The sequence below is a fragment of the Bos indicus genome, chromosome 21, assembly GCF_029378745.1.
Source record: "Bos indicus isolate NIAB-ARS_2022 breed Sahiwal x Tharparkar chromosome 21, NIAB-ARS_B.indTharparkar_mat_pri_1.0, whole genome shotgun sequence".
Classification (NCBI taxonomy): domain Eukaryota; kingdom Metazoa; phylum Chordata; class Mammalia; order Artiodactyla; family Bovidae; genus Bos; species Bos indicus.
Genome location: NC_091780.1, coordinates 31,961,472 through 31,984,546, shown reverse-complemented (window position 1 = coordinate 31,984,546; position 23,075 = coordinate 31,961,472). Strand labels below are relative to the sequence as shown.

Sequence of the window (23,075 nt, the reverse complement as noted above, 5' to 3'; positions counted from 1 at the left end):
ATTCTGGGAGGTGTTGGACACGTGGTGTCTCTTTTTGACCTTTCCTGAACTCTTCTGGTTAGTGCTGGCTTATTAGTTCTGTGCTCTGTACCAGGACCTCCTGTTGTAAAATAACTCACACACATGGTTACTATGGTGTCTGACCAGGATGGGTGGTTTCAGTCAGTGTGCTTCCCATAACAGTGCTATCAATTAGCCAGTTGGTTTGTTTTCTGAGTTTATACAAATTTTTAATACTTTATTCAGTTGAATAAGTAATATTTATTGAGTGCTTATTATATGCTTAGGATGAGCTAAGCATTTTATGTCATTAGCTCATTTAGTCCTCACAAGAACCCTATGTTATTGGTAATGTCATTATCCCTGTTTTATGAGAAAATTGAAAATTGGAAGTAGCGACCTGCCCAAGGACACCTAGCTACTAGGGGCAAAATTGAGATTTGAACTGACAGTCTGACTTTAGAACCAGTACTCAAGCATTCAAATAGCACTTCTAGAATTTCAAAATTATTTATGATTCCAGAAATTTTCCATATCATCTCTGTTCATTTTTGGTGGTTTTATTGAAATACAATACTGTATTTTTTCCATCTAGGTTTATGTTCCAGATGAAAATAATGCTATTTTGGGAAGAAATACAAATAAGCAAGTTTTTGAAGGCTTGACAACTGGACTTCTCAAAGTCAGTGCTGCGGTTTTTGGCTGCCTGATTGCCAATCGACCAGATGGAAACAGCCAGCCAACTACACCAAAAATATCAACACAGGAAATGAAAAGCAAACCCTCACAAGGTGATGCTTTTAACAGTCGAGTTCAGGACCTCATCAGGTAAATTTCTAGATTTCTTAAAACTTGTTTGTTTAAAAAAAATATTTTAAAATAATTTTAAGTCTCAGGGCCCATGTAATGGCAATTGTTCTCACACCATCCACAAATTCCTGACAGAAAATATACCACATTTTGTAGAGAGAAGGAAAATCCTATTAATAAAAAGCAGTATAGTTAAAGCTCATCTGTCATTCTTGGTATTTAATATTCAATATTAGAATAGGTAGTTTCCAAGCTTTTTATAACTGTTTTTGCTGTCAACTCTTTCCAACTCAAAGAATTTCTAAGAATTCCCCTATCTCAGGTCATCTCTGCTTATAAATTTGGTTCAGATTTTAGGTACTCATAATAGCTATCATTAATTGTAGCACCCATTATTAATAATGTATTGTGTTGTTGTTTAGTTGCTAAGTTGTGTCTGACTCTTTGCAACCCCGTGGACTGCAGTATGGCAGGCTTCATTGTCCTTCACTATATCCCAGAGTTTGCTCAAACTCGTGCATTGAGTTGGTAGCCTCGTTTTGTCAGAACTCTCCACTATGACAAAGAACTCTCGACTCCCGGTGTGGAAAGGAAGAATCTTTTAGGGGCTTCCCAGGTGCCACTAGTAGTGAAGAACCAGCCTGCCAGTGCTGGGGATGTCAGAGACAAGGGTTCAGTCCCTGGGTTGGGAAGATCCCCTGGAGGAGGGCATGGCAACCCACTCCAGTGTTCTTGCCTGGAGAATCCCACAGACAAAGGAGCGTGGCGGGCTACAGTCCATAGGGTCGCAAAAAGTCTGACAGAACTGAAGCGACTTAGCGCAGAAAGTGTAGAAACTCTAGAGGACAATGATATCCACTGGATCCTCTGTAGTTTTGCCTCAAGTGACGCTAATGGTAAAGAACCTGCCTGTAATGCAAGAGACATAATTAGATGTGGGTTTCATCCCTGGGTCAGGAAGATCCCCTGGAGAAGGACTTGGCAACACACTCCAGTATTCTTGCCTGGAGAATCCCATGGTCAGAGGAGCCTGGTGGGCTACCGTCCATAGGATCACAAAGAATTGGACACGACTGAAGTGACTTAGCTCGCACACACTCCTCTATGACCCTTCCGTCTTTGGTGCCCCTGCAAGGCATGGCTTATAGTAGCTTTGTTGAGTTACGCAAGGCTGTGATCCATGAAGGGGAGTAAGGTATTGTAGTAGAGGCTTTGCAGCCCTGTAAGTGTAGGATTTCTAATTCAGACTTTGTTCAGTTCAGTTCAGTCGCTCAGTTGTGTCTGATTCCTTGCATCCCCATGGACTGCAGCATGCCAGGCCTCCCTGTCCATCACCAACTCCCGGAGTTTCCTCAAACTCATGTCCATTGAGTCAGTGATGCCATCCAACCATCTCATCCTCTGTCGTCCCCTTCTCCTCCTGCCTTCAATCTTTCCCAGCATCAGGGTCTTATCAAATGAGTCATTTCTTTGCATCAGGTGGCCAAAGTATTGGAGTTTAAGCTTCAGCATCAATCCTTCCAATGAATATTCAGGACTGATTTCTTTTAGAATGGACTGGTTGGATCTCTTTGCAGTCCAAGGGACTCTCAAGAGTCTTCTCCAACACCAGGATTCAAAAGCATCAATTCTCTGGCGCTCAGCTTTCTTTATAGTCCAACTCTCACATCCATACATGACTACTGGAAAAACCATAGCCTTGACTAGATGGACTTTTGTTGGCAAAGTAATGTCTCTGCTTTTGAATATGCTATCTAGGTTGGTCATAACTTCTCTTCCAAGGAGCAAGTGTCTTTTAATTTCATGGCTGCAGTTACCATCTGCAGTGATTTTGGAGTCCCCCAAAAATAAAGACAGCCACTGTTTCCCCATCTATTTCCCATGAAGTGATGGGACCAGATGCCATGATCTTAGTTTTCTGAATGTTGAAGTTTAAGCCAACTTTTTCACTCTCCTCTTTCACTTTCATCAAGAGGCTCTTTAGTTCCTCTTCACTTTCTGCCATAAGGGTGGTGTCATCTGCATATCTGAGGGTATTGATACTTCTCCCGGCAATCTTGATTCCAGCTTGTGCTTCATCCAGCCCAGCGTTTCTCATGATGTACTCTACATAAAAGTTAAATAAGCAGGGTGACAATATACAGCCTTGACGTACTCCTTTCCCTATTTGGAACCAGTCTGTTGTTCAAACTTTGTAGGTAAGGAAATTGCTCAGCGGGGTTAAATGCTTTGCCCAAGGTTATGTAATGCATAAGTTTAAAATTTAAATAGGAGAATTGAGACTGAAACTCAGGTCTATCTGGACTTCCAACAGCTGTGTATTTTCCTCTACACAAATGTGGCAATTTCTAACACCTGTTTAAGGTCAACCCTGTTTCCTTCCATGGTCACCTTTTCTCCAGGGAAATTTATTCCTACTCTGACATTCAAATTCTTTTTCCCTGGTGAATCTGGAATCAGATAGGACATTTAATTTCCCAGTAGGATTCCATCTGGTGTTAATCAATTACCTGTCCCACCTAGCAGAAACTCCTCTGTGATCTGCACTGATCTCTGACTCCCAAAACCCATGCAATTTGTTACTCTTTGAAGCTTATAGTAGGTTAATAGGAGAAAGAGAATGCCCTCTTCTGCATTCGCTTCTTTCTCAGTTCATAAATTTCATCTGGTCTCTTGTAGTGCTTTCTTGGAAACAGTTGTTTCATTCAGGATCTTTCTTACCCTTGATTACTTTGTTAACTTGTCCCTTGCAGCCGCCTGCCCTCTCTCCCCAAGCATATTTATTGCTCGAGAGTACTAGGCAGGCCCTTTGGGTCCACAGACCATTTATCATGCAGCACTTGACTTTGACCCTCCCTGGCCTTTCTCTCTGTTGCTTGATCTCATTCAATTTCCCCATGTCCCTTTGGTCTGTAGAACCTGGCCCTCCCTGCTGATAAATGCCATTGAGTCCCAGCATCCTCCCTTGGGCTACTGTGTGATGCAGCAGCCCTGCATTCTTGTCATCCAGACAACTCAACTACAGTGAGCCAGAAGGCCCAGCCAGATGCTTCAGTGCAATTCCAGTGGGCCTTCCAGGAGACAGTACCTACATTTTTACACTTATTATTATAGTTACCAGATCCTTCATTAAAAAAAAAAAGGTTATTGGGGGGAAAAAATAACAGTGATGATCTGCCAAACCGAATAATTCATGTAACTTAAAAAGGATGATAGGCAATTACAGTGCTTCAGAGCAAAACGATGTCACTCTATCTGGCTTGAAGCACTTTTGGTAAATATTGTTTTCTTGTAGATAATGTATTGTTAGCTGGCTTGATGATCCCTGTGTGTAGGACCACAAACTCTATCTCAGATCTTCCTAGTGAAGCAAGCAGAATATATGTAAATAGTCTCATGCTTTCTTTCTCACCTTCTCAAATATGAACCAACAGGAAATCTCACTCCACTCCCTGCTGCAACCTGCGCCTTTTTGTCGGTTTATAAATCTCTAGCATTGCAAAGTTGTGAGCGAAGCATTCCAGCACAGTTTTTGGCACTGCTGTCTTGCCTGTACCACTAAGGTAGAGCTGGAAGAGGGTACATCACTCTGACGTATGTCCCTTTTCTCTTCTTATCTGGCATGGAAGAGGCAAGAGGGTGTCTAACCGAGATGAGGTAATAACAGTGTTTGTTCTCCATATTTTAGAAGGTTCAGTCAAGTTTCTAGCCCTAAGAGATCCTCAGAAATATCTTATCACCTCAAAATATTACCACTTGTACTCATTTTATGCCACACACTTTACAAGGTCCTGGGATACAAAAACAAATTAAAAAAAAAAAAAACCTTTAACAGAATATCCAAATAATATCTTTTGGCTATAAAACATTGGAATTTTTTTGTAAGATGCAAATATTGGCAATTTCAAGTGTTTAGCATAGTTCTAGGAAAGCAGTATTATGTATAGGACAGAAAAAATTGCAATGTGAAAAAACAAACTGGTTTGAAATTTGCCAAGGAAATGCGTCAGTCCTGAGGCTCTGCAATTCGGTTTTTTCCTGGCTTTATTGAGACATGGGTGGACATATATAGCATTGTGTAAGTTTAAGATGTACAAGGTGATCATTTGTTACACATATATATAGGGCAAAATGATTACCACAGTAACTGTTAGTTAACACCTCCATCACCTTACATAATTGCCTTTTGTGTGTGTGTATACTGAAACATTTAAGAGCTACTGTTTAGCAGCTTTCAAGTATGTAGTGCAGTACTCTAGCTTTTAGTCACCATGCTGTGTGTTACATTCCTAGAACTTACTCATCTTATAAATGTAAGTTTGTACCCTTTAACCAGCATCTCCCCCTTTCCCCTACCCACCCCCAGCATTGGGCAGCAACCATTCTACTGTTTCTGAGAGTTCAACCCTTTCAGATTCCACACAGTATTTGCCCTTTAACTGTCTGACTTATTTCACATAGCATAATGCCTTCAAGGGCAACCCATATTGTTAGAAATTGCAGGATTTCCTTATTTTTTTATGGCTGAATAATATTTCATTTTATACAGACACACACCACTTTGCAGGTGTGCTCAGTTGTGTCCAACTCTATGGAATTTTCCAGGCAAAATTACTGGAATCGGTTGCCGTTTCCTCCTCCAGGGGATCTTCCTCACCCAGGGATCAAACCAATGCCTCTTGCATCTCCTGCACTGGTAGGCGGATCCCTTACCACTGAGCCATCTGTGTGTGTGTACGTAGTCGCTCAGTTGTGTCCAGCTGTTTGCAGCCTCGTAGACTGTAGCCTGCCAGGCTCCTTTGTCCATGCAGATTCTCTAGGCAAGAATACTGGAGTGGGTTGCCAGGCCTCCTCCAGGGGATCTTCCCAACCCAGGGATTGAACCCAGGTCTCCCACGTTTCAGGCAGATTCTTTACCATCTAAGCCAACAGGGAGGCCCATGAATACTGGAGTGGGTAGCCTCCAGGGTCTCTTCCTGCATTGCAGGCACATTCTTCACCAGCTGAGCTACCCGGGAAGCCCTCTGAGCCACCTGGGAAGCCCTATATACAACTTGACCACTTTTCTTTATCCATTCATCTGTTGATGGACATTTAGCTACTCTGGATAATGCTGCAGTGAACATGAGAGTGCAAGTATCTCTTTAAGATAATGATTGATTCCCTTCAGATATATACCCAGAAGTGGAATTGACAGACCATACGGCGCTTCTGTGTGTCATCTTTGGAGGAATGCCGCACTGGTTTTCATAGTGACTCTACAAACAGACTTTCCCACCAACAGTGTACAAGGTTTCACTTTCCTCTCTGATCCTGCCATGTTATTTCCTGGTTTTCAGGGTCTCTCTTTTGTTTGTTTTTATACCCACCCTGACAGGTGCAGGTAGTATGTCACTGTGGTTTGGATTTGATGTCCCTGATGGTTAGTGATGTGGAACATCTTCTCCTGTGTCTGCTGGCCATTTGTATCTGTTCTTTGGTAAAACATGTATTCACGTGCTTTGCCTATTTTTAATTGAATTATTTGTATTTTTACCATTGCGCTGTAGGAGTTACTACAACAATTTGGAAAACATAGAAGATCACAATGCATTTTTTAATATACAAGCATTGTCTTTAATCCCACCACCCAAAGATAATCACTGGTTTTAATTTTGGTTTTGGTGTAATATATGTGGTTATTTTATGAAAACAAATTGTAATACTTATATATACTTTTTATGTCATACTTTTTCGTCATACTTTTTAATTTATTTTTTTCCAAATCAACAGAAACTTGCAAATGAATTTCTGCTGGCTTTCTAAGCATTTGATTATGTGGCATTGATTTGCTTCGTGCATGTGTGCTAAGTCACTTCAGTCATGTCTAACTCTTTGTGACCCTGTGGATTGTAGCCTCACCCCTCTGTCCACAAGAATTCTCCAGGCAAGAATACTGGAGTAGGTTGCCATGCCCTCCTCCAGGGGATCTTCCCGACCCAGGGAACAAACTGACACCTCTTATGTCTCCTACATTGGCAGGCCACTTCTTTACCACTAATGCTACCTGGGAAGCCCAAGGTGATTTGCTTCAGGTGACCTATTACTTAAATAGGTTTATTCTAGCATTTTACTATTATAGATAACACTGTAAAGAATATCTTTCCCTATAATTGATTATTGCTTTCTATTAAACTTTGAGAAGCATAATTTGGGGTCATAGAATGTGTATTAAGGATTTTGATCCAAATTGCCAAATTGTCCTACATGGAGAGATCAAATTGCCAACATCTGCTGGATCATGGAAAAAGCAAGAGAATTCCAGAAAAACATCTATTTCTGCTTTATTGACTATGCCAAAGCCTTTGACTGTGTGGATCACAATAAAATGTGGAAAATTCTGAAAGAAATGGAAATACCAGACCACCTGACCTGCCTCTTGAGAAACCTGTATGCAGGTCAGGAAGCAACAGTTAGAACTGGACATGGAACAACAGACTGGTTCCAAATAGGAAAAGGAGTACGTCAAGGCTATATATTGTCACCCTGCTTATTTAACATACATGCAGAGTACATCATGAGAAACGCTGGACTGGAAGAAGCACAAGCTGAAATCAAGATTGCTGGGAGAAATATCAGTAACCTCAGATATGCAGATGACACTGCCCTTATGGCAGAAAGTGAAGAGGAACTAAAAAGCTTCTTGATGAAAGTGAAAGAGGAGAGTGAAAAAGTTGGCTTAAAGCTCAACATTCAGAAAATGAAGATCATGGCATCTGGTCCCATCACTTCATGGGAAATAGATGGGGAAACAGTGGATACAGTGTCAGACTTTATTTTTGGGGGCTCCAAAATCACTGCAGATGGTGATTGCAGCCATGATATTAAAAGACACTTACTCCTTGGAAGGAAAGTTATGACCAACCTAGATAGCATATTCAAAAGCAGAGACATTACTTTGCCAACAAAGGTCTGTCTAGTCAAGGCTATGGTTTTTCCTGTGGTCATGTATGGATGTGAGAGTTGGACTGTGAAGAAGGCTGAGTGCTGAAGAATTGATGCTTTTGAACTGTGGTGTTGGAGAAGACTCTTGAGAGTCCCTTGGACTGCAAGGAGATCCAACCAGTCCATTCTGAAGGAGATCAGCCCTGGGATTTCTTTGGAAGGAATGATGCTAAAGCTGAAACTCCAATACTTTGGCCACCTCATGCGAAGAGCTGACTCATTGGAAAAGACTCTGATGCTGGGAGGGATTGGGGGTAGGAGGAGAAGGGGATGACAGAGGATGAGATGGCTGGATGGCATCACCAACTCAATGGACATGAGTTTGGGTGAACTCTGGGAGTTTGTGATGGACAGGGAGGCCTGGCATGCTGGGATTCATGGGGTCACAAAGAGTCGGACACGACTGAATGACTGAACTGAACTGAACTGAGAGATTACATATGAATATGTCCTTGTACCTTCAGCCTAGACAGTGTTGAATAGCATCATTCTTTTGAGTCTTAGCCAGACTGAGAGGTGAAAATATTTCATTTCTTTATATTAGTAGTGATACTGCACATTTTTAAATGTTCATTGGCCATTTTAAATAGGACTTCCTTGATGACTCAGACAGTCATTTGTGAGTTGCCTATTCATGTACTTGCCCATTTTCCTATTGGAGGTATTGAGTTTTTTAGTTGTAAAAGCTCTTGGTATATGATAAAATCATTAGGCACTTGCACAGAGGAACAACCATATGAAGAGGTAGCAAGAAGACAGCCATCTGGAAACCAAAAAGAGCAGCCTCACAGGAATCCAACCCTGCTGGCACCTTAATCTTGGCTTTTTTGGCCTCCAGAACTTTTCTGAGATATGGGCGGAATATACTAAAGAACAGCCAACCATCTTGTACTATGAAATGGATCCCAGTGCTGTAGATGATATTCCTGTTTGTCAGGATCAGTGTTCATTCCCTGTGGTAAATGCTCCATTTACAAGGTCTTCATTCATTGTTTGTGAACTTATTGTGCCATCAAACAGATGGCCTCACTAGAAGCCCAAATAGTAACTATCCATAGACAAGAACCACTGTGAAAACTCAGAATAAACAAAGTGAGTAAGCCTGAAGCATCTCCCACTGGACCTCAGAGACCAAGAAGTACCTCATTAGAAGGGTAAGAGGAGCAGCCACACACCGCACTCCCACAGGCCAGCACAGTGCTACATGCAGGCCCCCCAAGCCTGTGGTTCCTCCAGTACTAAGAAGGAGCCCAGATGGACATCTAGCTCCCCCAGCATTGTGGGACACTTCCACTTTGGTCTCACCTAACAAAGATTACTGGGGGAATCTGCAGGGCTTGACCACTGGGGAGCAAATAGAACAGGGGAGTGTGGTGCTTCAGCACTCAGATCTTGGTGGACTGTGCTCCTGGCTACTGTGGTGCCCAAGCAGAGATCCCAGGCAGCAGCTCTGCCCATATATGAAGTTGAGCTGTCGCCCCATCTGGTCAGGGAATTCAGTTGCAGTTCTGCTGCTTAGGGTCCCCAGGCTGTACCAGCTATAGAGCTTGTTTTACCATGCAGCCTGGGCAGGAAAACAGGTCATCATCTGTGCCCTCTTGCTCAGCATTACCTTCATTTCTGACTATACAGGAAGGTCAGCTATGGAACCTAGGCAGCTGCAGAGTCCAAACTACAGCCCTGTTCAGGCAGGGAGTCAAGCCAGCAGCTGTGTCCAACTGTTGAGCTCAGCTTCTGACCCCACATAACCAGGAGGACTGAACAGTAACCTTGGGAAAGCTCAGAACCCAGCTATGGTCCTATCCTCAGCTGCAGAGCATAGCCTGCACCCCACCCTGTAATGGAGCCCAGACAAAATTCTTCTCAACCACAGAGACAGTTTCTAGACCCACCCATCTATGAGATACAACTGGAGACCGCTTCCAACCAGAGAGGCCAGCCAGCAGTCTTGCTCAATATCAGAGCACAGCCAGCAGCCTGATCAAGAAGCCCAGCCTATGGCACAGCCTTTCAGAATATTGAAGAAAAAACTGCCAACCAAGAATGCTGTACTCAGCAATGCTGTCCTTCAGGAATGAAGGAGAAATACTTTCTCAAACAAAAAAAGCAGAGGAAGTTCATCACCACTAGACCTCCCTTACAAGAAATACTATAGGGCGTTCTTCAGGTTTAAAGAAAAAGGTGATAATTAATAAGACAAAAACATATGGATGTGTAATACTCACTGGTAATGCTAACCATATAGTCAAAATCAGATCTCTGGAATTATAATGGTGATACATAAAATTCACTTACAAGCTAGTTTGAAAGTGAAAAATCAAATGTAATAGATATAACCATAACCACAGAAATTTGTTATTGAATGAACACTATAAAAACATGTAAACTGTAACATAAGTAACCTGAAATATGAGGAAGGAGAAATAAAACTACAGTTGACTTTTAAACAACACAGGTCTGAAATGTGCACGTCCACTTACATCCAAGTTTTTATTTTAATAAATACTATAAAGTTGGACCGTGAAGAAAGGTGAGTGCCGAAGAATTGATGCTTTTGAACTGTGGTGTTGGAGAAGACTCTTGAGAGTCCCTTGGACTGCAAGGAGATCCAACCAGTCCATTCTGAAGGAGATCAGCCCTGGGATTTCTTTGGAAGGAATGATGCTAAAGCTGAAACTCCAGTACTTTGGCCACCTCATGTGAAGAGCTGACTCATTGGAAAAGACGCTGATGCTGGGAGGGATTGGGGGCAGGAGGAGAAAGGGACGACAGAGGATGAGATGGCTGGATGGCATCACCGACTCGATGGACATGAGTCTGAGTGAACTCCGGGAATTGGTGATGGACAGGGAGGCCTGGCGTACTGCAATTCATGGGGTCACAGAGTCGGACACGACTGAGCCACTGAACTGAACTGAACTGATAGTACTACACAGTCTGTAGTTGGTTGAGTCCGCAGGTGCAGAACCAAGGATATGGAGTGCCAATGATGGGACTTCAGCATCGGTGAGTTTTGGTATCCACAGCAGGTCCTGGGACCAATCCCCCACAGATACTGAGGGACAACTGCATAAATTTTCTGTATGCTGTCAAACTTATCAACTTAAAGCAGAATGTAATATACACCACAACTTCCTTATCCATTCATCTGCCAGTGGACATCTAGGTTGCTTCCATGTCCTGGCTATTGTAAACAGTGCTGCAGTGAACATTGGGGTACATGTGTCTCTTAAAGGCGGTGAAAGAGACACAGATGTAGAGAACAGACTTTTGGACTACATGGGAGAAGGTGAGGGTGGGATGATATGAGACAATAGCATTGAAACATGTATGTTACTATATGTGAAACAGATGACCAGTACAAGTTTGATACATGAAGCAGGGAACTCAAAGTCAGTTCTCTGGGACAACCCAGAGGGATGGGGTGGGGAGGGAGAAGGGAGGGGGGTTCAGGATGGGGGTACACATGTATGTGCACCCGTGGCTGATTCATGTCAATGTATGGCAGAAACCACCACAATATTGTAAATTAATTATTCTCCAATTAAAATCAACTAATTAAAAAAACAGAATGCAATAAAAAGATTTCCCAAAGAAAAACCTATAGTAGATACACTTAGTATAAAGAAGTCAAAGCATATTGTCCCAAAAAGTCATCAGATCACAAATGAAGACAGCAAGAAAGGGAACACAGGGCAAGGGAGCTAAAAAATAGAAAATAATTAGTGAAATATCAATAGTAAAGTCCTTAGCAACCAGTAATTACTTTAAGGGTAAATGGATTAAATTCTCCAATCAAAAGACACAGAGAGACTGAAGGATAAAACAATATCCCACAACATACTGACTGTAAGAGACTCATTTTAGCTTTAAAGACACAAAGACTGAGAGCAAAGGGGTGTACGTATTTCAAAGAAATGGTAACCAGAAGAAAGGAAGAGAAGCTATATTTATATCAACAAAAATAGATTTTAAGCTAAAAATGGTTAAAAGAGACAAAGAAGATCATTATATAATGATAGAGGGGTCAATCCACCAAAGATATGACAGTAAGTAATTATTTATGCATCCAACGTTAGAGCCCCTAAATTATAAAACTGATACTAACAGAACTAAATGGAGAACAACAATACAGTAATAACTGGGGACATTAATACCCCACTCTCAACAATAAATTCCTGGAGAAGGAAATGACAACCCACTCCAGTATTCTTGCCTGGGAAACCCCATGGCCAAGGAGCCAGGCAGGCTACAGTCCATGAGGCTGTGAAAGAGTCAGACATGACTTAGCAACTACACAGCAACAAGAAACACCCAACAATAATAGATAGATCTTCCAGACAGGAAATCAATAAGGAAACAGCAGATTTAAACAGCACTTAGAACTAATACAATTATGTAAAGTTTAAAAATAAAATAAAATTTAAAAAATAAATAAATAAATAAATAGCACTTAGGCCAAAAGGACCTAACAGACATATATAGAGCACTCCATCCAACAGCAGCAAAATATATATTGCTCTCAAACACACATGGAACATTTTCAAGGATGAATCCTATGTTATGCCACAAAAGAAGTCTCAACAATCCAAAAACATAGAAATTATATCAAGTATCTTCTCTGATCAGTGGGGTGAAACTAGAAAACAGTAATATTTTGTAATCAATACACAAATCATCACATTGTATACCTAAACTTAAAGGATGTGTATATTAACTGCATCTCAATAAACCTGGGAAATAAAACATTAACCCTTATCTTATAGGTTTCAATGCTCTTTTGTTTTTTGTTTGTTTTTTTTTTTCCTGTTTATTTTAGTCAATGCTCTTTTGGTTTGTCATTATTCTCTTCAAAAATATTTAAATTTTCTAGGAGTTTATGTGAGATGAGTGCAATTGTGTGGTAGTTTGAGCATTCTTTGGCATTGCCTTTCTTTGGGATTGGAATGAAAACAGACCTTTTCCAGTCCTGTGGCCACTGCTGAGTTTTCCAAATTTGCTGGCATATTGAGTGCAGCACTTTCACATCATCATCTTTCAGGATTTGGAATAGCTCAACTGGAATTCCATCACCTCCACTAGCTTTGTTCGTAGTGATGCTTTCTAAGGTACACTTGACATCACATTCCAGGATGTCTGGCTCTAGGTTAGGGATCACACCATCTGGGTCGTGAAGCTCTTTTTTGTACAGTTCTTCTGTGTATTCTTGCATCTCTTCTTAGTATCTTCTGCTTCTGTTAGGTCCATACCATTTTGGTCCTTTATCGAGCCCATCTTTGCATGAAATGTTACTTTGGTATCTCTGATTTTCTTGAAGAGATCCCTAGTCTTTCCCATTCTGTTGTTTTCCTCTATTTCTTTGCATTGATCGCTGAAGAAGGCTTTCTTATCTCTTCTTGCTATTCTTTGGAACTCTGCATTCAGATGTTTATATCTTTCCTTTTCTCCTTTGCTTTTCGCTTCTCTTCTTTTCACAGCTATTTGTAAGGTCTCCCCAGACAGCCATTTTGCTTTTTTGCATTTCTTTTCCATGGGAATGGTCTTGATCCCTGTCTTCTGTACAATGTCACAAACCTCATTCCATAGTTCATCAGGCACTCTTATCTATCAAATCTAGTCCCTTAAATCTATTTCTCACTTCCACTGTATAATCATAAGGGATTTGATTTTGGTCATACCTGAATGGTGTAGTGGTTTTCCCTACTTTCTTCAATTTAAGTCTGAATTTGGCAATAAGGAGTTCATGGTCTGAGCCACAGTCAGCTCCTGGTCTTGTTTTTGCTGACTGTATAGAGCTTCTCCATCTTTGGCTGCAAAGAATAGTTTTCATTCCAATCCCAAAGAAAGGCAATGCCAAAGAATGCTCAAACTACCGCACAATTGCACTCATCTCACACGCGAGTAAAGTAATGCTCAAAATTCTCCAAGCCAGGCTTCATCAATACGTGAACCGTGAACTTCCTGATGTTCAAGCTGGTTTTAGAAAAGGCAGAGGAACCAGAGATCAAATTGCCAACATCTGCTGGATCATGGAAAAAGCAAGAGAGTTCCAGAAAAGCATCTATTTCTGCTTTATTGACTATGCCAAAGCCTTTGACTGTGTGGATCACAATAAACTGTGGAAAATTCTGAAAGAGATGGGAACACCAGACCATCTGATCTGCCTCTTGAGAAATTTGTATGCAGGTCAGGAAGCAACAGTTAGAACTGGACATGGAACAACAGACTGGTTCCAAATAGGAAAAGGAGTACGTCAAGGCTGTATATTGTCACCCTGTTTATTTAACATATATGCAGAGTACATCATGAGAAACGCTGGACTGGAAGAAACACAAGCTGGAATCAAGATTGCCGGGAGAAATATCAATAACCTCAGATATGCAGATGACACCACCCTTATGGCAGAAAGTGAAGAGGAACTGAAAAGCCTCTTGATGAAAATGAAAGTGGAGAGTGAAAAAGTTGGCTTAAAGCACAACATTCAGAAAGCGAAGATCATGGCATCCGGTCCCATCACTTCATGGGAAATAGATGGGGAAACGGTGGAAACAGTGTCAGACTTTATTTTTTTGGGCTCCAGAATCACCGCAGATGGTGACTGCAGCCATGAAATTAAAAGACGCTTACTCCTTGGAAGGAAAGTTATGACCAACCTAGACAGCATATTCAAAAGCAGAGACATTACTTTGCCAACAAAAGTTTGTCTAGTCAAGGCTATGGTTTTTCCTGTGGTCATGTATGGATGTGAGAGTTGGACTGTGAAGAAGGCTGAGTGCCGAAGAATTGATGGCTTTTGAACTGTGGTGTTGGAGAAGACTCTTGAGAGTCCCTTGGACTGCAAGGAGATCCAACCAGTCCATTCTGAAGGAGATCAGCCCTGGGATTTCTTTTGAGGGAATGATACTAAAGCTGAAACTCCAATACTTTGGCCACCTCATTCGAAGAGTTGACTCATTGGAAAAGAGTCTGATGCTGGGAGGGATTGGGGGCAGGAGGAGAAGGGGATGACAGAGGATGAGATGGCTAGATGGCATCACGGATTCTATGGACGTGAGTCTGAGTGAACTCTGGGAGTTGGTGATGGACAGGGAAGCCTGGCGTGCTGCGATTCATGGGGTTGCAAAGAGTCGGACACGACTGCGCGGCTGATCTGATCTGATCTGATGAGTTTATGTACTGTATCAACCTATACCTTACAAAATTATCAATACCTATGTACCAACTTGACATCATTTTTCAGTAACTGATAACATTTTTCCATATTGTCTTAGATCTTTTTTCATACTGGTAAGAAACCAAATGTGGCAGGTACAGCTAACTCCCCATCTACATTCCTTTCCCTTACACAGTGATTTATCTTTTGAGAGAGTTAGAGTATGTATATATAGTTCCCATGCACTTTTTATATTATTTGTATATATGTATGTGTAATATATATGTGTATAGTGTGTATATATTTATATATATTCATATAATAAACACAAACATTTCTGTTTTTGTATGTGTTTAAAATTTACATAAATGCTATCATACAATTCTTTCAATTTCTATTTTCACATAACATGTTGAAATTTATTTATGTTGATGCATATAATTCTGATTAATTCATTTTAACTGCTCTAGACATTTTTTTAAATGAATAAATTCCCAGTTTGTACACCTATTTGAGGGCAGTAGTTTCTATTTTTTCACTATTTCAAGCAATGATACAGTGAATATCCTTGTATAAGCTTCTTTTGCACCTGTATGGGAGTTTCTCAAGTGCATATGCCTACAGTAAGAATTTTGAATCCTATGATAAATCCATGTTCAACTTTACCAAGTAACATCAAATTGTTCTCCAAAGAGTACACTTCCCATTAGTAAAGGATAGGAGTCCCATTTCCTCATATTCTTATCAGTGTTTATGTTAACATACTTAGTGATTTTTATCAGTCTAATATTTGTGAAATGGTATTTTGTGTTGTGTTAATTTTTCATTGTATTTATGACTAGTAAGTATGCATGCATTTTTTAAAATACTGCCATTATTACGACTAGTAACAATAAAACTAATAATAAAATATTTCAAGTTCGTTGCATGTATTAGCTTATCAGTCACTTATCACAAGAACCTTCTACTAACACTGTCATATCAAAAAGAAAACAGACTAAGAAGGGTAAGGTAATTTGCCCATGGTCATCCAGAAACTTGTGGGACAAGGGTTCAATATGTCAGTATGTCATTTTCCTTTATTGTAAGATAATAGAGCTGGTGGTCATCATTTCATATTTTCCAATTTTAAAACTGTGGGAGATGCTCAGTAACCAGATGAATATATTTCCTAACTTAAAAAGAGAAAGGGAACATTATTTTATGCCTTGTAAATAGTAAACTTAAAAGAGGCTACCAACATGAATTATTCATCAGATTCTCCTTCTTTTTACAAAAGAAGTGTATTAGTAAATGAATAGTGACAGGGATTTTAGTGCACTTACAAGCAGAAGCATCAGTTCCTTTGCACATATCACTGAAAGATTGTATGTGTTGATTTTCAGAACTGCTGTATTCAGAGTCCTTCACTTTTCATATATGTGAATGCAGTAGCACTGAATAGGTACAAAATCTCTAAGCTAAGGCTGATTTATCTACAAGGTACTTTATAGTCTTCAGATATTTTCAATTATTTCTGCTTTGTGGACTAAGAGCTACTATTGTTGATCTGGGTTAATAAACAGTTCTAGAAAACTGTTTAATAGACTGAAAAGATGAGAGTAACTTCTTAAGTGATACTGTCAACTCTCAGAACTGGTATTTTTCATAACAGAGGGCAATTGGATTCTTGGTGCTTATTATACTCTTAATGGTGATAAGATTTTTAAAAAGTAGAGAATCTACAGTGGCATTGGAAGTTTAGGTTATAACAAGAGTGCCTAAGTAGAATCATCCTGTATCCTTGCATTCTAGTGAATTTAGCTCCTAGTACTTTATGAAGTATTCCTTTTCAAGAGTATAGAGATCCTTAAAAATCATTTCAGTTATTGTCAGACTCTAGACTGGTGCGACTTCACTTTCACTTTTCACTTTCATGCACTGGAGAAGGAAATGGCAGCCCGCTCCAATACTCTTGCCTGGAGAATCCCAGGGACGGGGGAGCCTGGTGGGCTGTAGTCTATGGGGTCGCACAGAGTCGGACACGACTGAAGCAACTTAGCAGCAGCAGACTGGTGAGAATGATCAGATAATCACTTTCTTGAAGAAAATAGCATTAGAGTAGCCAACAGAAGTAAACAGAACCATTCATAGAAATAACTGATTATTCAGGGATAAATCTAAGGAAATAGTTGCATAAGATGTTATATTCAAACCTGTGTTGTCTTTGCTTGTTAGAAAGGCCTAAGCCTGTGTTTATTAAGGTTTCTCTTTGAAGGTGAGGGCTTCCCTGTTGGCTCAGCCAGTAAAGAATCTGCCTGCAATGCAAGAGACCTGGGTTCAATCCCTGGGTTGGGAAGATGCCTGGAGAGGGGAACAACTACTCACTCCAGTGTTCTGGCATAGAGAATTCCAGGGACAGAGGAGCCTGGGAGGCCACATCCATGGGGTCACAGAGTCGGACACGACTGAGCAACTTTCACTTTCACTTTTTGAAGGGAAAGATGTTACCAGGCTATGCACATTGGTAACACATATTTGTCCCCACATCTAGCTACGTGGTGAACATCGGTCTGATCGACAAGCTTTGTGGCTGCTTCCTCTCGGTGCAAGGCCCAGTGGATGAGAATCCCAAGATGGCTGCCTTTCTGCAGCATGCCGCAGGACTCTTACAGGGAATGTGCACGCTCTGCTTTGCTGTCACCGGAAGGTAAGGCCTCTACTCGATGTCAGTCTGGACTCCACTTTTGAAACATCTCTTGGACTTTGCTCATTCTGGAGTCATTTCATAGGGATGTACGTGGTCATCTTGGCCTCTTTTCATATTTGTGCTACCTCTGTCCTTATTGGCTTCCCATACTGAGACTTGTCTAATGTTTCTCATTTTCCCTGGCTACAAGCTCCTGTTGGAGCCTGTTTTTCTTGTTGGTGTCATTAACTTTTCTAAAATTTCTATAAGAGACCATCCAGGCCTTCTTTCACTGAGATCCAGAGGAATCAAGTGATTTTTCTTGAGTCAGGCAGTCAGTAACATCGCCTAGGCCAATCAAGTCAGATCATCAGTATAACATGGCACAGCCTCACAGTGCCCTGACCATCAGTTACAGCCTGCTAGGTTCTTTATTTTCCCCTTTGTTCCTTCTTCCAAGGTATCTCTATGAATAAGAGAGGAGCCATCCAAAGACAATAACTCCATGAAGTCACTCATGCCCCGTGGGCATGCTTATAGCCAGTGTATCAGGAACTACTAGTAGCCTGGTTGACTCTCTAAAACCCCGACCCCATCCTGTGGACTGTCCTCAAAAGCAGTGATTTTCTAAGAGAGACAGTAACCACCTCGTGTTCTTTTCTCTCCCCACCTACCAAGTTAAGAATCATTTGCAATAGAGTGTTTCTGACAGGAATATGACATATCCCTCAGACGTATTGAGGATATTCAGTAAAATAATTTTCTTACAATTAAAATCTAAATAGCACTGTATACCAATTATATATATATATAATATATATAATTATATTATAAATATATAATATATATATACATATATATATATATATGCTGTGCTGTGCTTAGTTGCTCAGTCATGTCCGACTCTTTGCGACGCCATGGACTGTAGCCCGCTATGCTCCTCTTTGTCCATAGGGATTCTCCAGGCAAGAATACTGGAGTAGGTTGCCATGCCTTCCTCCAGGGGAATCTTCCCAACCCAGGGATTGAACCCAGGTGTCCCGCATTGCAGGCAGATTCTTCACCCTCTGAGCCACCAGGGAAGCCCAAGACTACTGGAGTGAGTAGCCTATCCCTTCTCCAGGGGATCTTCCCTACCCAGGAATTAAACCCAGGTCTCCAGCTGAGCTACCAGAGAACCCCATAGATATATATATATCTGTATATATATGTGTGTATACATATAGGTATATGTAGGGATTTATCAAGAAAGAAACTATTTGAAGCTAATGAAGTCCAATTACTTAAACAAATCTTATACAGCCATGTTCAGTGTACCACAGTGCTAATGTCTCTATTCTTAAAAGAGAATTTGTTTTCAGAAATTAACTTCCTCAACATTTGTTGGTCTGTTCTACATAGGACCCTGATAGTCACCTATTCTTCTTTATTCTTACCCAGTCCCTCCAGCCCCAGTCACATTTCTAGGAAGATTAAGACTGTCTTAGTGTCAAGGAAGTCAAACATGGCCTTTAGTCACTATTACACTTAGTCTGTTCCCTCTAGAAATGTAGCCAGAGCCTACCTTCCAGGGATTTGATGAGAACTCAGGAAGGGGCTATTTGTAGGTCTGTGACCTAGGTAAGTTCCAGTAGCAGCAGTAACAGGGATCCATCCAGGGCATCGGCACCTGCCAGCTTAGAGGCCGCCATGCTGCCCAACTCACTCTGTGCAGTAGCCTGGCCACTCCCTGGAAGGGATCCTCTCACCCAGAAGACCCTTCCAACACTGGCTCTTTTGTGTACACGCCATTAGAAACCTGCCAGCATCTCAAGTCTTTGTCATCTGTACTCTTCCCTTGAATCCAAATGAATGTCACACACAAACATTTCCATATATGGGGTGTTGTGTAGTTTGTGGGCATCAGTGTTCCCTTACACATGGATTCAGTCACTTGAAATCTGTGGGACTTGAAAGAAGCCTAAAGGTCATTCATAGCCACTCATAGATAGGGAAAGCAGCTGAGCCAAAATAATTTGAATTAGGACCCAAGATTCCTCTGCTGGTGTTCCCTCTTACACACATGCCTTTATATTATTCAGAATATGGGAACATACATTTTGTTTCTTTGAAGACTTTCTCAGTTACATATGTGGAGGACAGTGTCCTCTTCTCTTTAACACACACAAACATGTCCTTGTCTAGTAGACAGTGACTGATCAGTCACTTAGTCGTGTCTGACTCTGCAACCCCATGAATCGCAGCACGCCAGGCCTCCCTGTCCATCACCAACTCCCAGAGTTCACTCAGATTCACATCCATAGAGTCCGTGATGCCATCCAGCCATCTCATCCTCTGTCGTCCCCTTCTCCTCTTTCCCCCAATCCCTCCCAGCATCAGAGTCTTTTCCAGTGAGTCAACTCTTAGCATGAAGTGGCCAAAGTACTGGAGTTTCAGCTTTAGCATCATTCCTTCCAAAGAAATCCCAGGGCTGATCTCCTTCAGAAAGGACTGGTTGGATCTCCTTGCAGTCTAAGGGACTCTCAAGAGTCTTCTCCAACACCACAGTTCAAAAGCATCAATTCTTCATCGCTCAGCCTTCTTCACAGTCCAACTCTCACATCCATACATGACCACAGGAAAAACCTTAGCCTTGGCTAGACGAACCTTTGTTGGCAAAGTAATGTCTCTGCTTTTGAATATGCTATCTAGGTTGGTCATAACTTTCCTTCCAAGGAGTAAGCGTCTTTTAATTTCATGGCTGCAGTCACCATCTGTAGTGATTTTGGAGCCCCCAAAAATAAAGTCTGACACTGTTGCCACTGTTTCCCCATCTATTTCCCATGAAGTGATGGGACCAGATGCCATGATCTTCGCTTTCTGAATGTTGAGCTTTAAGCCAACTTTTTCACTCTCCACTTTCACTTTCATCAAGAGGCTTTTGAGTTCCTCTTCACTTTCTGCCATAAGGGTGGTGTCATCTGCATATCTGAGGTTATTGATATTTCTCCCGGCAATCTTGATTCCAGCTTGTGTTTCTTCCAGCCCAGCGTTTCTCATGATGTACTCTGCATATAAGTTAAGTAAACAGGGTGACAATATACAGCCTTGACGAACTCCTTTTCCTATTTGGAACCAGTCTGTTGTTCTATGTCCAGTTCTAACTGTTGCTTCCTGACCTGCATACAAATTTCTCAAGAGGCAGATCAGATGGTCTGGTGTTCCCATCTCTTTCAGAATTTTCCACAGTTTATTGTGATCCACACAGTCAAAGGCTTTGGCATAGTCAATAAAGCAGAAATAGATGCTTTTCTGGAACTCTCTTGCTTTTTCCATGATCCAGCAGATGTTGGCAATTTGATCTCTGGTTCCTCTGCCTTTTCTAAAACCAGCTTGAACATCAGGAAGTTCACGGTTCACATATTGCTGAAGCCTGGCTTGGAGAATTTTGAGCATTACTTTACTCACGTGTGAGATGAGTGCAATTGTGCGGTAGTTTGAGCATTCTTTGGCATTGCCTTTCTTTGGGATTGGAATGAAAACTGACCTTTTCCAGTCCTGTGGCCACTGCTGAGTTTTCCAAATTTGCTGGCATAAGACTCCAAGCTAAGTACTGAAGCTCCTCAGGGAGCCCAGAGTCTGTCAGAGGGTCAGACTTGTGAATTAATAGCTACAATGTAATAGCTGCAGCAGAAGAGAGGGTGCACAGAAAAGGAAATAAAGCCCTTCCAGAGGAGGTCAAGAAGGGCTTCAGTGACTAATTCGTAAAGGATCCAGAAGACAAGTGGAGGAAAGAATTCATTTGGGAGAAAGGGCATAAGGGTACTGCATGATATAGCAGGTGTTATTGGTACCTGAGGCCTATTAGGCGGTCACCTGCCAGTGACTTCCTGTATTTCACTACCTGGGGATATTCTCTGGACAAGTAGCTGTTTGCTAGAAGTACAGGAGAATTAACACCCAGGAATCACTCTCCAACAATAAATTGGTGGATAACATCCCAGCTCCACCAACCCTCAATGGGACAATCCTGAAGTGTGTTCCTTACAATCTCTCCAAGGGGCCCCTTGGAGAGTGGTAACCTGTTCATTAACACATACTTGATTGACTTTTCTCCCTGCCCTCTTTTCCTTCTCTACTTCCTCACAGGTAAACATCATACAACCATATCTTTGTTTCAGGGTCTGTTTGGGGGACAACCCAAACTAAGAGTTATGGATATAGAAGACATTGTCTCATGTTCAGTTTGATGTGGTTTATAATAGGGTAACTGTGAAGGGTGGCAGGAGATTAGATATTCAGTGAGCTCCATAAATGTTCACATTTCCAGTATAGGATGATCACTCCTGAAAAGTATAGAAATGGCTGGAATGGCTTGAGTCTAGTAGGCTTGAGCCCACTAGAAGGAGTAGGCTTTTTATTTTATTTTTTAAAATTTATTCATTTCAATTGGATGCTAATTACTTTACAATATTGTAGTGGTTTTGCCATACATTGACATGAATCAGCCATGTGTATATATGTGTTCCCCATCCTGAAGCCCGCTCCCCCTTCCCTCCCCATCCTATCCCTCAGGGTCATCGCAGTGTACCAGCTCCGAGCACCCTGTCTCATGCATCGAACCTGGACTGGCCATCTGTTTCACATATGATAATATACATGTTTCAATGCTATTCTCTCAAATCATCCCACCCTCGCCTTAGGAGTAGGCTTTTTAAATGTTGAGGACCTGTGGAGACAGTGAAAACAGAGAGGAACAGATACAGTGAGGACACAGAATAAATGTAAGTGAGATGACATAAAGCTTGATAACATGGGAGCATAAAAGGAAATGAGGACTCCAGAGTGACTCCCAGGTTTCTGATGAAATTTTTGAGCAGTAGATGAGATGGTCTCCAAATTGTAGGATATACACCACCATTTTCCATGATTCTAGACACGCCTAAGATTATCCAAGCAGACCAGAGTGTGAGTGTGTGTGCATGCAGGTGTGTGCGTAAAGTTTATGTGTGAAACAGCAGTCCGTATGTGTGTGTCTGTGTGTCTGGGCTTCCCAGATGACACTGCTGGTGGAGAGCCTGCCTGCCAGTGCAGGAGACACAGGAGACAAGGGTTTGACCCCTGGGCCAGGAGGATCCCCTGAAGGGCAGGGCATGCCAACCCATCCCAGTATTCTTGCCTGGAAATCCCACGGACAGAGGAGCTTGGCAGGCTACAGTCCATGGGGTCGCAAAGTGTCCGACACAACTGAAGCAACTTAGCATGCATACACACACACGTGTGTTGTATGTATGCTCATAAAATGAAGTATAATTATTTATATGTACATATACAACTGGATTTTAAATAAGTCAGTGATTAACCCTTAGTAGTTTTTTGTTGTTCAATCACTAAGTCATGTCTGACTCTGCAACCCCATGAACTGCAGCACACCAGACTTCCCTGTCCTTCACTCTCATGTCATGCTCAAACTCATGTCCA

The 23,075-nt window shown here is 41.5% G+C and overlaps 1 protein-coding gene across 5 annotated transcripts in view; it reads left to right on the top strand.

Annotated features, from left to right (window-relative positions):
* SCAPER (S-phase cyclin A associated protein in the ER) overlaps nucleotides 1–23,075 on the top strand; it is a 421,796-nt gene that overhangs the window by 334,617 nt on the left and 64,104 nt on the right. For 4 of the 5 annotated variants that reach the window (XM_070775326.1, XM_070775324.1, XM_070775323.1 and 1 more), the window contains 2 exons: nucleotides 596–828; nucleotides 17,481–17,636. In XM_070775326.1, the coding sequence (XP_070631427.1) occupies nucleotides 596–828; nucleotides 17,481–17,636 (389 nt within the window). The remainder of the gene's footprint in view (nucleotides 1–595; nucleotides 829–17,480; nucleotides 17,637–23,075) is intronic. The other variant, XM_070775325.1, reaches the window with a different exon arrangement.